At 39.0% G+C, this 14,943-nt stretch overlaps 1 protein-coding gene across 5 annotated transcripts in view; it reads right to left on the reverse strand.

The window, feature by feature from the left end:
• Window positions 1–686: 686 nt before the first annotated feature.
• SPIC (Spi-C transcription factor) overlaps window positions 687–14,943 on the reverse strand; it is a 28,383-nt gene continuing 14,126 nt past the window's right edge. For 2 of the 5 annotated variants that reach the window (XM_065037921.1, XM_065037922.1), the window contains 5 exons: window positions 7,786–7,812; window positions 7,069–7,162; window positions 5,344–5,456; window positions 4,304–4,412; window positions 687–1,241 (listed from right to left, as the gene is read on the reverse strand). In XM_065037921.1, coding sequence (XP_064893993.1) covers window positions 814–1,241; window positions 4,304–4,412; window positions 5,344–5,456; window positions 7,069–7,162; window positions 7,786–7,788 — 747 coding nt within the window. In that variant the 5' untranslated portion in view covers window positions 7,789–7,812 and the 3' untranslated portion in view covers window positions 687–813. Of the gene's footprint in view, window positions 1,242–4,303; window positions 4,413–5,343; window positions 5,457–7,068; window positions 7,179–7,785; window positions 7,813–9,320; window positions 10,324–14,943 lie in introns of those variants that run through there. The other 3 variants (XM_065037908.1, XM_065037914.1, XM_021284609.2) reach the window with 3 other exon arrangements.

Genomic DNA, 14,943 nt, shown 5'->3' on the forward strand with positions numbered 1-14,943 from the left:
TGTTATAAATAACAAAGCTATATTTGTTAGGTGAGTACAGAACTGCTGGATAAAAGTGCAGCTTCTCATATTAGTGGGGGAAGAACTGTAAATAACTTCATGAAAAGCATAATCCTTTACTAACCCTCTCATGGTATAGTCACTTTCCCAATTAATCCACTGCCAACACTGAAATGTGCACCTGACAATGCTAATACCATGTGTCAGGATCTGTCCTAAGATATGTTAATTTAAGTGATTAAGGATTAACAGCTTGGCCAACAGGTGCACCTTAATGTGGACCCTATTGTTCAGCCAGGCATTCACTCACAAAATGTCTCTTAACTAAGAACATTTATGAAAAAAGCAGACAGCAGCTTCATGCAGTTGATTAATCTCTTCCCATTCTAATTCACATGCACCCAGCTCATAGGGACCATGTGTGCTATAGTACAACAGCATCTAAATTCTGACTGGAAATGTTGAGGACATGCATAAAACTTCCCATGAGTGTTGTCAGGATGGGATCTTTGATGTCCACTAACAGACAAAAGCCTTAATCTGATTTTAGATATACCAGCTTGAATCTGAAGTGATTCTTCTGATTGATGTCATGGAGAATAGCACATGCCCTACAACTGCTGGTTTTCTTCAATAGTGAATGACCATTTATCATTAACTTCAAAAGGAACAAAACTAGGCCAACACAAGTTTCAAAACCCATCTTTTGGTGTGTTTGTATGACATCTTCAAGGAAAAGCTATGTACAGAGAAGAGTTCCTGTGCTGGGAAGTATTATGAGCTAACAAAGGCCTGTTTATGTGAAAGGCACATCTAGCTGTTAGCATGCTGTACTGCATAACCATTGTTATACATGTAATTATTGTAACTGATCCACTCATCTGCACACTGATATTCTTGATTAGACTGAATGTACGGATGATAAACTGTTTCTTTTCCCAAGAAATAAGATGGAGCAAGTCTCTGTAAAACAACAGCACTGAACTGGTATGTCAGCTTCCTTCGTATTTTTACGATTTCACCTGTTCTTCCATAATTCCTCAGTGCTCTGGCCATTTTCTGATATGTCATGATCTTGCGATTTCCCTTTCTTTCTCCCCACAGCTCTGCAAGCTTCTCTTTGTTTTTGGAGACAAACTGGAAGACACCATTGGGCTTATCCACCCATTGGATGCAGTTCGCCATAGCTGGATCATACAGAGACTCATGAAGGTACTCAAACAGTCGAAGTTTTTTTCTGCCTATTAAGAAACAAAGTATAGAAGGTCAGAACAGAACTCATACTTGTTTTAAAAGGTGATCAGTTGTTTTTTTCCTGGAAAGGATCTTACAAGCAAAAGCATAGTTAAACCTGATACCCCATCACAAATTAAAAGATCAGTATAAACTATTCAATGAAAGACCAGCAACGGCAAATGGGATGATAGTTCTGAAACATGCACAGATGTGTGGCGACAGAAAGGGATTATCTTTAGAGTTCCAAGAGCAGGTTATTTGGGGATGTGCAGAAGTGTCAACTTGTATTCCCATGCAGAATAAAGCAAGTTCAGTACTGCAATATTTGTCAGTTAACTAAGAACTTCTCCCCACAGGCTCAGCTCTCAAACATAAGTTTACCAGTGAGGTTTATTTAGTTCCACTTAAATCTTGTGGATCCCTCTCTCTGAAGTACTTCTAGTTCCTTTCACAAAGCCAAGGGTAAACAAGAAGCTGCCACAAGGAGGAAGAATTGAAGATTATGAGACAAAGAGGAACATTTGCAGAACAGGGGCGTCTTCCCATCATGCAGAAGAATGGCTTCCACTTGGACCAAAGTGGAAATGAGCAGCTGCATCTAAAGTTCATAAAATTTTGTCTTGTGTGTCTATTTTAAATTAGGAACAGGGGAAAAGTGACAGTTGCTAAGGAACACTGAGGTCAAGCCAAGACATCTGCTAGGGATGACAGTGATTCTGCATCTGGTGGTGAGGAAAGAGGAGAGAAGTGACAGACCAGGAGGAAGAAGAGCCTAAAATCAGAGGTACTTTCCAAAAAATTAATTTCATTGTCTAAATAAAAATTAGCCTGTGACTAGAAGTATATATTCTACTAGAAATACATGCAGTATTATAAGATGAGAAGCTTAAAGTCATCCAGTGCAGGATGCTGTCTGGTCACAGTAAACATCTTAGAAGGTGACCTCCTTAGGTCCCCTCCAACCTGAATTATCCTATAAAACTATGAACCTATGGTAGAACAAATAAGATGAGGGGAAAATCCACAAACTACTGCAGACTGAGTCTCTGCTGGAAAACGATAGTGTAGCCATGTCTGTAGCAGCATCTGATTTCATGCTCTCTGTCCTCTTAGTTCAGCTGCCATTTCTGCCCAAGCTTTTATTTCTAGACACATCATCTCTAGCTAATGTCTTGGTTTGAGAGGGCTCATTGGCTCTTTCGTGTTAATGCAGCTATGTTTCTAGAACCTAACTTTTATCTCCAAAGTGCTACACAATGCGGATGCTCCAGTTTGAGCTGAGTTCACAGATCTTTGTACTGCACCTCATGGCATAGGCTAGTGGCGTTTGTTACCAGGCCCTAAAAATCAGTCTAAGACATCAGGCTGGTGTCTTCAAGTTTCTTATGTGGTCACTGGAGAGAGGCAGGTTCCTCCAGAAGGCATTTCAGGGCATTTGCATTAGATTTCTGTGCTGACTTGTCTTGAGGCACCCTAATTCTCTCTGGATGTGTCTTGTTCAACTGCATTTCTGAAGTACCTCTCTCAATTGTCTCCACTCATGGAGCTTTAGTTTAAATCATGGAATGGCCTTGATGTGCATGAACTGGTCTCTTTTCAGAGGAAACCAAACTCAAAGATGCTTTCCAGAGGCATATCTAAGTCACTACAGCTTTCAGAACTTGAGGCCAGCCTAGAGATTGGCCAAAATAAATCCCTGTGAAACACTTTAAACACAGACTTTGAGTCCTCAGTACTGATTGTTTCATCTACAAATCTATTCCTAAAAGGCCACACTACTTGCTAGTGTACAGAAAACTTATTATGTCTCAGTAAAAACCCAAGAGGACTAAATTTATTTAGGTATAGTGGAAACAGTCCCCCAAATCACAGTCTCTGGCAGGAATATCTCCATGGACACAAAGAAAACCCATAGGAGGACACAAATAAACCTCCATTAAGAACAGTTGGTCATTCTGAAACTATATGTGTTATGGTCTTCTGGAAAAGGAGATGGAAAACAACATAGAAGAAAGATGAAATAGGAAATTAAGTTCAACAGAGCAGTAACAACTGAAGGTGAACTCAGACACTGACATGCAAAATTCCCCGGTGCAATACTGGGTAAGACATATAAATGCAACATTTTTGGATTGAAAGACTTTCATTTGCAGTGGTGAATTTCAAGCACTAGAAGCAGAGAACTTAAAAGGAGAGGCTACTCTTCCCCTTATCCCAAATAATTTGTAGTAGTAGTAGTAGTAATAGTAGTAACTATTAAGCAACAGAAACCACAGTGTTCAGCATCAATGGGAAGAGATTATACCAAAAACTGACACCATATGGTTAAAGTTGAGAAAAGGGGATTTCAAAAAGCAGTAAAACCAGGAAGCTACTTGAAAAAAAACCCACAAGCAAAACAGTTCAGGGTGGAAGCCGTAGAAATCTCATTTAGCAAAGTCACAGAAAGGATGCTGAGTACGAAGGAAAAGCTAAATAATGAATGCAATAAACAAATGAAGTGCTGGAATGACCAATGTAAGCCAACCTATTCTTTGCAAAACAGATATGCACTCAAGTAAACTCAAATAAAAGGAGTACAATGCAAATTTTTAACTATAAAAGTGCACATTGGAAGCGACAAAAGCTAAGAAGTAATTTGAACAGTAAACAAAGGAAGGTGTAACGTCAGGTGCAAAAAAAAAATCCACATATGTGAAAAACATCCAAGAAAAGCACTCCTTGTTGAACGACATGAAATAAAGTAAGTTATTAAAGTGGATAAAGATGTTGTTGGTAGATAGATTTACTTTGCGTCAGACTTCATCCAAGATGATTTGGAGTGAAACACATTTCTGATTTGTTTCTCCATTTACTAATCAAGATGTTAACAGATTTATCTTACCTTATAAGATTTATCAGATAGGAACTGAATATTGGCAGTTGTATTCTAGTTACTATTAAATGTTATTTTTTTCTGTTAAAAGTACAAGGAAAAAAAAAATAGGAAAAAGAGAAAGCATGATTTGCCAAGGGATTTTTTTAAACTTACACAAGGTACACATCAAAATATGCTCTTTCTACACACCTTTCCCTGTTTTTGGCTGGCCAGCAGCAGCATGCATCACTTGGCTTTCTGGAGTATTCTGCAGTGTATGGTAGCCAGTCTCTTCTGCATAAAAATCCACTGCACTGTTCTTCAAAAATGAAGACAATGAAGAGTTACTAATAGCATACATTCTCTGAGGAAAAATAAACTTGCAGTAATTAATTGCCTGGAGCCACAAAATGGAACCTTTCTTCACCTCACCCATGGAAGTCCTTTTTCAGCCACGAAGGCATTAAGTGTATTGTACCAGTAACAAGCAGGACTAATTTATGTCTACTGGGAAGGACTGCCCACCAGGGGAGAAATTAAGAGGGAAAACACAGTAACTGCCTCACCCTGGACCTTCAACCCTTCTGCTGGAAGCAGAGGAAGAACAGTGGATTCTGTTTCCAGAGCTGGTAAAAGACAAGGGCCATAGAGGCAGTGGCTTCTGTCTACTCTGTAGTTCCTGTGCCATGTTGTTGCTAATCTGCTGGTTGAAAATGGGTTTTTGTGGAATCTGTTTACCTCCAACTATCTCCCCTGCAATATTCATTCTCCATCACTCCTGGAGGCCAGGGATTGTAAGAATGGACGTGGACTCTGCAGGCTGAAGATGAGCTCAGAGTCTAAATAGTGCTGGTCTATTCAGCACTCTTAAAGCAAAATGCTGCAGAAGAAATCGAAGGCGTAGTACTTTCTCACAGCAGCAGAAGCAATGCAGAGGCTGGAAGTTGTTCTCTGCCTGTTCCCAGGTAACAGAGAGAAGCCCTTTTTCCTGTAGTACTAGTAGGTTTGTTGGTCATCATGTTATACGATGAACAACAGAAGAGCATTAGAGGCAAACAGCTAAGATGAAGCCTAAAAAGAGACTATTAAACAAGTTTTGCAAGTGTTTCTCAAGCCGATTTAAGCTTAATCATCCCTGCCCAGACAGAATTTATGTTAGAGTTAGCATAATGATTTGTATCAGAAATCACAAATGGGCAGCCAGTTTTCCATATCTCTCTGACTTTGTTATCAGTAATCTGTTCACTTACAACCACATTTCTCCAGCTGTACCCTGGGTCCTCTGTAGATGGTGCTGCAGAGTAGCTGGGACTCGCTCGGAGGTGATGGTGGTGGTTGATCACAGTCAGGCAGTTTTTATATCCTGAGGATCAGGAGGATGAAGCAAACACGGAGTGAGTAATGAGATCGGAAGAAGGAGATAAAACACAGTGGCAAACAATCTAATATGCTGCTGGATTTGTCAAAAAGCATTTATCCTATGGCTGCCTTCTAGATAATAAAGTCTCTAGCGCCAAGATGTTTCATATCAGCAGGTTATCCAGCATAATCTGTACTGTTACTGCTAATAACACTCTTGGGCTGGTTTTGTTTGTCTTCATGATGAAAAGCAATATTTTTTAAGATAAAATGTCAGATATTTCATAGCATCATTAAAGAGTTTGGTTAATAGAAAAAGGAGGGCCAAACAGATCACCAAACATAATGAATGAGATAATTATAGACTACTATACTAGAGGTATTAGAAAAGAGAATGTCATGCAGTTCTTCTGCAGGCCATTAGTACAATGCAAGTCAGAGTTTCCAACTGTGAATGAAGTGAATGAGCATCAGAGCATCTTCAGTGCCTAAAGGAATGACATGGAAGGAACCCAAGACCTTAGGGTGTCTGAAAGAAGCAGAGGACAACACCAAACTGAGACACTTGGAATGAATTATGCACCACAGGTGATCTGTGGGACATACTAAACACTGAGTTGCAAGTGTTTAATACCCCTTTTCATTGGTCCTTACAATAGATACAGGCAAGAACATTGCAAGACATTTAGTGGGTCATTTAACATGTGTAAATTACCAGTGCAGAGGAGCCAACAATTTACTTACAACCGCTGAAGTTGTGGCCCAGCTGATCTTATTTACATTTCAGTATATAATAGACAACATGTAAATAAACTTCCTTGTATGAAATGCATTCCACACAGAAGACAGTAGACACTTTGTTCTGGACATAGAGGGTTTGTGATGTACCCTCCTATTTTCCCTTCCTTCCACTTCTATTTGCAATGTATTATAAAAACAATGAACACATCTTTCAAATTTTGTAGCAATGTAATTGCCAAAACCTTGCCTCAAGTAGAACAATTTACAGCTTGACTGTATTTTAAGTTTGCAAAGTAGAAAATTCTTGAAACCAAGAAAACCACTTTTCTACCAATTCTCCAGACTCAAGCTATCATTTCTGCATAAAAACACTGAAAATTTGTATTTTAGTGTTAAAAAGTAACTGTGGAAATCAATTTCACCTGTTGTATTCTTGGTCTATTTTATTTCTTTTTTTTTTTTTTTTTTGGTACTGGAATTCATTTTTATATGAATTTATTCACAGCATAACAGAAGGGCATTTTTCAATTAAAACATTAAAGCTGGAAAGTGGCTGTTGTACTACGGTCATACATCACCTGATGATAGAAAATCTGAGCTCAATGCACCCAGACTAATACTAAGAGGAAGTTTAAGAGGGACTGTCAGACAGTTTCCCTGTGCTGTGACATGGAGGATGCACACTACACTGAGCAGTGCTACCAGAGAGGTGGAAACCCTCCAAATATTCTTCCACCTTTCCATTCTCCCAACATACCACCCTGCTGCCCATTAATCTACCTCAAGGAAATTACTGTCCCACCTATGTTCTTCAAGACGTACCTTCCTGTAAGAATACAAAGTGGTAAATTAAATGGAATAATGGTCTTTTTTACCTGGTGAATACTGCATTTCTCTGTCAGAGTGCTGCTGCAGTACTTCTAGCGCATCTTCGAAAGCCTGGCCCAGTACATCTTGATCAGGAAAACTCTGCAAGGACATTATTCTGTCAGGAGTCAGAAAAGACCAGGCTGGTTCTTTCACATTGTCAGTTGGAAAATCCCAAATAAATACAGTGATTACATAGAATATACATTCTCCTGGAATATGTATTTTGCAGGCACTGAGGCATTACCATTATCTTTTACTATTGTGAGAAAGTTCTCACTCCTTTGAGTCTCTTTGAGGTCAGTGGGACAACTCACATGGGTAACATTACTCTCTCATGCAAATGTTTCAAGGTTCATTTCCTTAATTTGCAGCAGAAGTTTACATAAAGGGTGTTACTGCTATTGGAGTGTTTTATAGTATGTAATAGAGAGGCATGTATCACTTGTGTAACATGATTTACGAAGCCAAAGTTATCATTCAATAACATTGACATGACAAAAATTATTACATACAAGGTATGAAGAGGTTATGCAGAGAAAATGCTATACTATGCCAGTACAGGAAACCGAATGTGAATTTTCAGAAAACTGTTTATTATAATTTTAGAACACCTTGTTCTAAAACAATAAAAAAATCCCCCCCGATCTGACTTTGCGTAAGAGTTTCTGTAGCGTATTTAAAGTGCTCAATAATGAAAGATAATAAAGGCGTTGTAGACTTACCATTATTTAGGTATAAAAACTTGAATCCTGTTTAAAACAAACAATATTTTTAAGATTGTGTATTTCAAAATAAACAATAATTCTCTTAGTATAAATTTAACCAAATGAAATAACTCTGTACCATTTCCAGTGATGAAATAAAATACATTTAATAACACAGATACAAATAATTTAGGATTAGGAAGTGGTATTTTAATGAAATTTAATACTTGCAACATTGGATTTTGTGGGGGTTTTATTGTTGTTGTGGCTGCTTTTGTGTGGGTTTTTTTGTAATTAATACTATTTTTCATTACTAAAGTTTCCAGTTTCATTAATGCTGTAACTTTTATATTATTATCATTGTAAACGATTTTTAAAAGATACTATGAAGTGAAAATGTGTTATTTTTGACATTCAGTTCTAGTTAGCACAACTACTAATTTCTCAAACGAAATACTGACCTGAATTAAATGCAAGTGTTTAAATCCCTTAGGTTTGCAGACATAGTTGAAACAAGCTTAAGGTTTTTCATAATTAGCATATGACTGTGTATGATTATGTGTAAATTTGCAGATTAATTGTGAGTTCCAGAAACAAATTTGATTGTTCGATAAACAGTGAAAATAGACACATTTTCAGCCAGTTTAACATAGATTATAGATTATACTTTATACACCACATTACTCAGAAACAATTCCTTATACGTCTGTTTTTTCATATTTGTTACAGATTACAATAATTAGGTTTTGTTGTCTTGCAGTTTTTTTCCTGTTCTCTTCTGCATTATTATTCCAAAATTGTAAATATAATAATCAAGTCATCAGTATTTTACTCATTAACGATTTGATTACAATCTCTTGAAAATACTGGACATTTTGGCAAGGATTTCAGCAGATGGAAGATTGGTCTCTGTGTGATGTTTTAAAATGCAAAGTGGAGACAAGATACATAAATGTAAACAAGAAAGAATTTTATCCAAGACTCACAATGAATGTTCTAACCTGGTAATTATGCCTCGGATAAGTATGTTACAAAGTACTGTCAAAATTTCTAAAAGTTTTTTTTTAAATCTTGATGGTCAAGCACATATAGTGAAATCCTGATGATTTAGTAAATTGACCTCATTGAAGTCAATGGGCTTTTTCTCTTTGACCTCAGTGCAGCCAGTGTTTTGAGAAACTGATCTAATTTTATCCTAAAACCAGAATGGGCTTCATTAATCCTTTAGCTGCAATGGTTGCCACATATTCTGGGGATATAGAGCTGTAGAAACTAAAGACATGGATGTCCTTTGCAAGGATCCTCATGCAGTGTTCCCCTGATTTTAGATAATTCACTTTCCTTAAGTTGCTTTTGTTTAATTCAAACTCCAAAGCGATACTTGGTCACCTTGAGAGAACATTTGCAGTCACTGTTGATGCCTTACAAAGCCTAAAAATGACAAGTATCATCAAGGTACTGTTGAATGGTCATACCATTTGCACAGCTGAATTCATACCAAAAAAGGAAAAGTCACACCTTAAGTAAGTTTAAAAAGTAGTCTGGACACTTACCTACAATTTCAGCTCCACACACAACACAAGAATCTGTTCGGTTTCATAAATAAATGAAAGACTGAGTTCCCACAACAATGGGCTGGCAAAGGGGCTGCATTAAATAGCTGATTTTAGGGAAGTGTTTTGGCTAGGGATTTTTTGAAGAGTAAAGGTATAGTACACTGCTAGCATGGCCCTTTATTCTGCACAAAAGAAGGGCGATTTGGACTGATATAAAATAAAATTAAATGTTGTAATATTGTCCAAGACTTGCAGATTCTAGGCCACTGGGAGAGATTCCTTTTGGTTTAATAGCACATCTTGTCACCAGCATGGTATCTCTAAGGCAAAAACCTTCATCCATCACCTGTCTCACATAGACTGCAGTGGACCTTGAGGTTTTATTTCAACCTCCTGCTTAGCTCAGTGTAAGAAGCAGACCAAACTAGACCCCCAACTAAGTGTTTCAGGGAATTTCAGAACTCTGCTTCAAAGCTCATGTTTGTAGCCCTGGCCCAGCTCTGAAGCATTTACTGAAGTATCCAGTAAAGATTCAGACAAGCTGTAGTTGCTGATTTGTCACACACTTTCTGAGCAGCTATAAGCCATGATGCTGCATCCTATAGGATGAGGACTCTATGTTTTTAGTACAGAACTTCTTATTGCTTCTCTGCCCTGGTTCTTTGCATACAAGACTTTCGAAGTCGCATTTTACAAAATTTCCTCACCATTTTCCTGTAGAATAGTAATTAGCTCTTACAATATTTATATACACTACCTCAAACAAAAGCAATAGTAAAGAACTAGCCTGGCTATGAATGCTGAGTGGAAGTCATCTGAAGCCAATGTCAGGATCAACCATTATCTGCTGGTTTCAGATGCAAGCTGCCTTTTCAAAATTTGCACCACAAAGCTTCAGAATATTGAGTGTGCGTGTGTGAAGTATTTTAATACAGGTATGTGGTTTTCTGAACGACAAATTCCATTTTGTAGGACTTCTCTGGATGATTTGGGCTTGTAAGGGAAAATTAACTGGTCACTGTGCTGTTAAATCATAAAAATGTGAAACAGCACTGGATTTCAGCTCAAAATATGCTTATGCAATTAACTTCTTTACTTTGCAACGTGGAAAAGAATGGATTTCATGGTTCAGTTCTTTCCTGAAGTAGAAGTATGTATCAGATTCAAAATTGTGAATGAGCTTCAAGATCCCTCCTGGGTTCCTTCCTGACAGGCTGGAGAGTTGGGCGGGGAATAACCTAATGAAATTTAACAAGGGAAAGTGTAGAGTCCTGCGTCTGGGCAGGAACAACCCCAGGTTCCAGTATAGGTTGGGAAATTACATATTAGAGAGCAGTGTAGGGGAAAGGGACCTGGGGGTCCTGGTGGACAACAGGATGACCATGAGCCAGCACTGTGCCCTTGTGGCCAGGAAGGCCAATGGCATCCTGGGCTGTATTAGAAGGGGGGTGGTTAGTAGATCAAGAGAGGTTCTCCTTCCCCTCTACTCCGCCCTGGTGAGACCACATCTGGAATATTGTGTCCAGTTCTGGTCCCCTCAGTTCCAGAAGGACAGGGAACTGCTGGAGAGGGTCCAGCGTAGGGCAACAAAGATGATTAAGAGAGTGGAGCATCTCCCTTATGAGTAAAGGCTGAGGGAGCTGGGTCTCTTTAGTTTGGAGAAGAGGAGACTAAGGGGGGACCTTATCAATGTTTATAAATATATGAAGGGTGAGTGCCATGAGGATGGAGCCAGGCTCTTCTCGGTGGCAAACAATGATAGGACAAGGGGTAATGGGATCAAGCTGGAACACAAGAGGTTCCGCTTAAATTTGAGAAGAAATTTCTTCTCAGTGAGGGTGACAGAGCACTGGAACAGGCTGCCCAGGGAGGTTGTGGAGTCTCCTTCTCTGGAGACATTCAAAACCCGCCTGGACATGTTCCTGTGTGACCTCACCTAGGCGTTCCTGCTCCAGCAGGGGGATTGGACTAGATCTTTTGAGGTCCCTTCCAATCCCAAACATACTGTGATACTGTGAAATGATGTGCTAATAGGTCCTCTGATGATGCAATCTGACCTGCCTACTCCAACATCTCCACCTGCAGCTGGGCAGTCACTGTTCTGCCCTCCTGTGCTCCCCACTCATCCTGGCCATGAAACTGCAGGGGTGGCCCATGCGGAGGAGGTCAGGAATGTCCCGTGCTAGTCACAGCTGGTTCCAGACGGCTCTGCAAGGGACCCACCACCTGTGAAAGTGGAGCCCATCTGCCATGTGTGTGGCACCTTTGTGAAAATATACCGAGGAAAGGGCAGAAAATTCCAAAGGTGAAGAGGCAAACCTGAGAGCAAATGCAAAAGCAATTAGGAGGCAATAAAGGAATAAGTGGACAAGGATGGGAACAAGGGGATGAGGGGACAACAAGGTCAGAGGAGTTGGAGGTGCTCCATGACTGAGAAGATGCGTCTCCCAAAGAGATTGTGGGCCACAGAGGGACCATGCTGGAGCAGAGGTAATGAGTAAGAAGAAAGCAGCTGCAGACGGAAAATGGTGAGAAACAAGGAGAATCAGAGAAAAAATGCTACAACCTGTCCCCAACCCCCTGTGCCACCCATCACTTCACCAAAGGGACTGAGGGTAACCTGGGGAGATAACAATAGGGGAGGAGTTGTGTCTGGAGTGGAGTTGAGCCTGGGAAAAGGGAAGGAAAGATGTTTTAATGTTTGCCTTCTTTGCTTCCCAACACCTGAATCAGCAATTAAATAGATTATGGCAATAAATTAAGTTAAATTCCCAAAGTGCAGGAGCAGGTGTGTAGGTGTGGGGCTGCTGGCTGGGGCTAACCCACCCTAGTAGTAAAAGAGGGTGAAGGTCGAGAGATTAAAGCTAATGGTTTTAACACCATTAAAATGATTAATCTTCTTAAATTAAATTGCTTGATCAGAATGTTCTCATTTCAAATAAGAGGCGACACCATAAGGCAAGCCAGCAAAAGGTTTGTTTTCAGAGGAAACGGGAAGGTGCCATGTGTAGCACAAACACCCAGCACAAAACCAAGAGCAAATGCTGTCTCAGATGGTAGATTTAAAATCCGTAACCCATTTGCACATTGCATCTTTGGCCCATCACAAGCTCCAACTGAGGACTCAAGCTACCTCACTGAGAAGCCTGGAAGGATTCAGAAGAGGCAGAGTAAGGTGCAACTGAGGAGGGAGCATCAGCCGACACTGACTGCTCACTCCTTAGCAAATCTCTGTACAGTCACAGCAGGCAGCCTGTTGGCCTCTACCAAGAAATCTTATTACTGAAGAAAGCCTGTTTTGATTTTTGTACTGGATAGGAAGATGAATTCTGGATAAAAACGTGAAAAAGAGAACTTACTGTATCAATTTTAATGTTTCAAACAATTGATGTGTCTGATATCAAAACTTGAATATCAGTTAGAAACCACAACATCAAGCTCTTCTTCCTTCATGTTTTAAAAATAAACTTCCAACAACAGAGTGATTGTTTAAGTTTCAGAACTTTCTTTCATCCTTGCTTGACACTCAAAGCTTTTTCATAGTAACGGTATAGAAGCAGCATTTTCACTTCTCTTTGAATAAAAGGCAGAACTAAATAATGTATTACAGCACTTGCTGGGGGGCTTGAGTAAGCCCAAAGTCTCTCACATGAGGCATTGTTCAAATGTAGAATACAAAACAGTCTCTCCCTTCCCAAAGGAATGTAAAACGTGAAGTGTCAAGTTTTCTCGCCAGGTATTTGTAGCTCTCTCAGACTTTTTTGAATGTCAGGCAATTTGTAACTGCCCAAGTAACACACAGACCACTCACGATAGAAGGCACTTCATAGAAAAAAGCAACTGGTTGTATAAATGAATCTGTCATGGGCATCATTTGCTCGTGCAGAACAGACTGCTTACCAGCTCAACAATCTCCAGAAATCAGAAACAGGTGAATGGGAGAGCCACAGAGAGCTTCTGTGCTTACATATTGTTCTTGCCCTTGGCAGACCCCTTTGACGCCCCTCTTCTGGCTGTGCAACTCTTTAATAATCTTTGTCATGAATCCTCATGGGTGTAGATTCACAAGAATTACACAACCACAGATGCTGTTTCCCTGAAAGTGGAAGGGATGAGAAATTACATGCCTGTGCTCACCTCCTGAGTCTAACAATGTTGATCAGTGGACTTTCAAATCTGTGCCATTATGCTGGCTCTGGTCCACTCCCTTCGAGGTTGAAAAGAAACTGTAAAGTTTCTTGCAGCAAGGATGCAGCCTCTTCTCCACACAACAAGAAGAGGCATCAACACACGAAGAGCTTTCTTCTTTTACATGTAGAGTGCAATAATAATCCAGGTGTGAATATTTCACAGTGAATCAGTCTGCAATCTAAACTTCAAATTAGTGGGCTCAGAAAATGCCTGAATTCACATTTCCAGCCCTGGAATAACAATGAAAACTCTCCTTAAAACACAAAACAAAACACCAAACTCAAAAGGGAAATAAAGGCTCCTTAGTGGCAGCCTAAGTACTATGGTTTACCATGATTTTGGTCAGATAATTTAGTGTAAAATGCATACAGAAAAAAACCTGAAAAGGAACATAAACCCCAAAAACACAGTTACAGCATCATGTCACATAAGCAAATAGGATGACAAACTAGGTCCATTTGTGTTGGGAGAATTCAGTCTACGCTTTTTAACAAACATGATAATTTATTTATTCAAAATCCATAAGATGAGGATATATCATAAGTTCAAACTCTTCAATTTTTATTACAAATTATTCTATAAATGTCAAACTCTCTGCAATGCAAAATACAGACTTGGTGGAGCTATAGTATTGGTTCCTTAGCTGGGGTAAATTGGTATAGAGTCACCAAAGCCAAAGGACCACTGATTATTTGTACAAACAGAGGTTCTGGCTCCTAGTTGACACTAGTGTTATTTTCAGCACAGCAAGTGGAAACTTGCTGGCCCAGCACTACTGTTGCACATTTTTCCCTTACTTCCTGATTTGTTTTAATTCTTTGGCCACTTTATAAAGCTTTATAGTTGGTTAAACAGAAAGAGTGTTGGTTTTGCATTTTAATCCTTGTAAGAGCTCCTTATAGTTACTTACAGGGCAACAATTTTAAAAGAGCTTTGTCCAACCAGTATCTCAAAGTACATCTTATATATGAAGCTTTTTCTCTTCTTAGGGAAGAAAATAGATATTGAAAAGGTTTTACAAATTGAATATTAAGCCTAAAATGAGAGACTATCTTAATCAGATTCATTTCCTCACCTTTTAAATGAAAACTTGGCATATCACATCGGGATTCCCATCTCAGAATCATGTTTTTGACTTTAATATTGCTTTAAAATATTTTGCTTTTAAAATGTTTTAATGCTTTTAGAGTTAATAACTTTCTGGACTTTATAGATCCAAAGAAAAAATGTCTTGCTCTTTCTTAAGAAGATACTATCTACTTTTAGGCTATTTCAGAATTACATATGTTTTATCTTAATGTAAAAGATAAAACTGGAACCAGTGATATATTTGAATCTTTTTTCTGCTTTAAGAACTTACCCAATCTTAAAAGATATATTTAAGGGTTAATTTTACATCTGTAACATATTCCACTTAGAACCATCAAAT

This window comes from Columba livia, chromosome 1 (genome assembly GCF_036013475.1).
Source record: "Columba livia isolate bColLiv1 breed racing homer chromosome 1, bColLiv1.pat.W.v2, whole genome shotgun sequence".
NCBI classification, from domain to species: Eukaryota; Metazoa; Chordata; class Aves; order Columbiformes; family Columbidae; genus Columba; species Columba livia.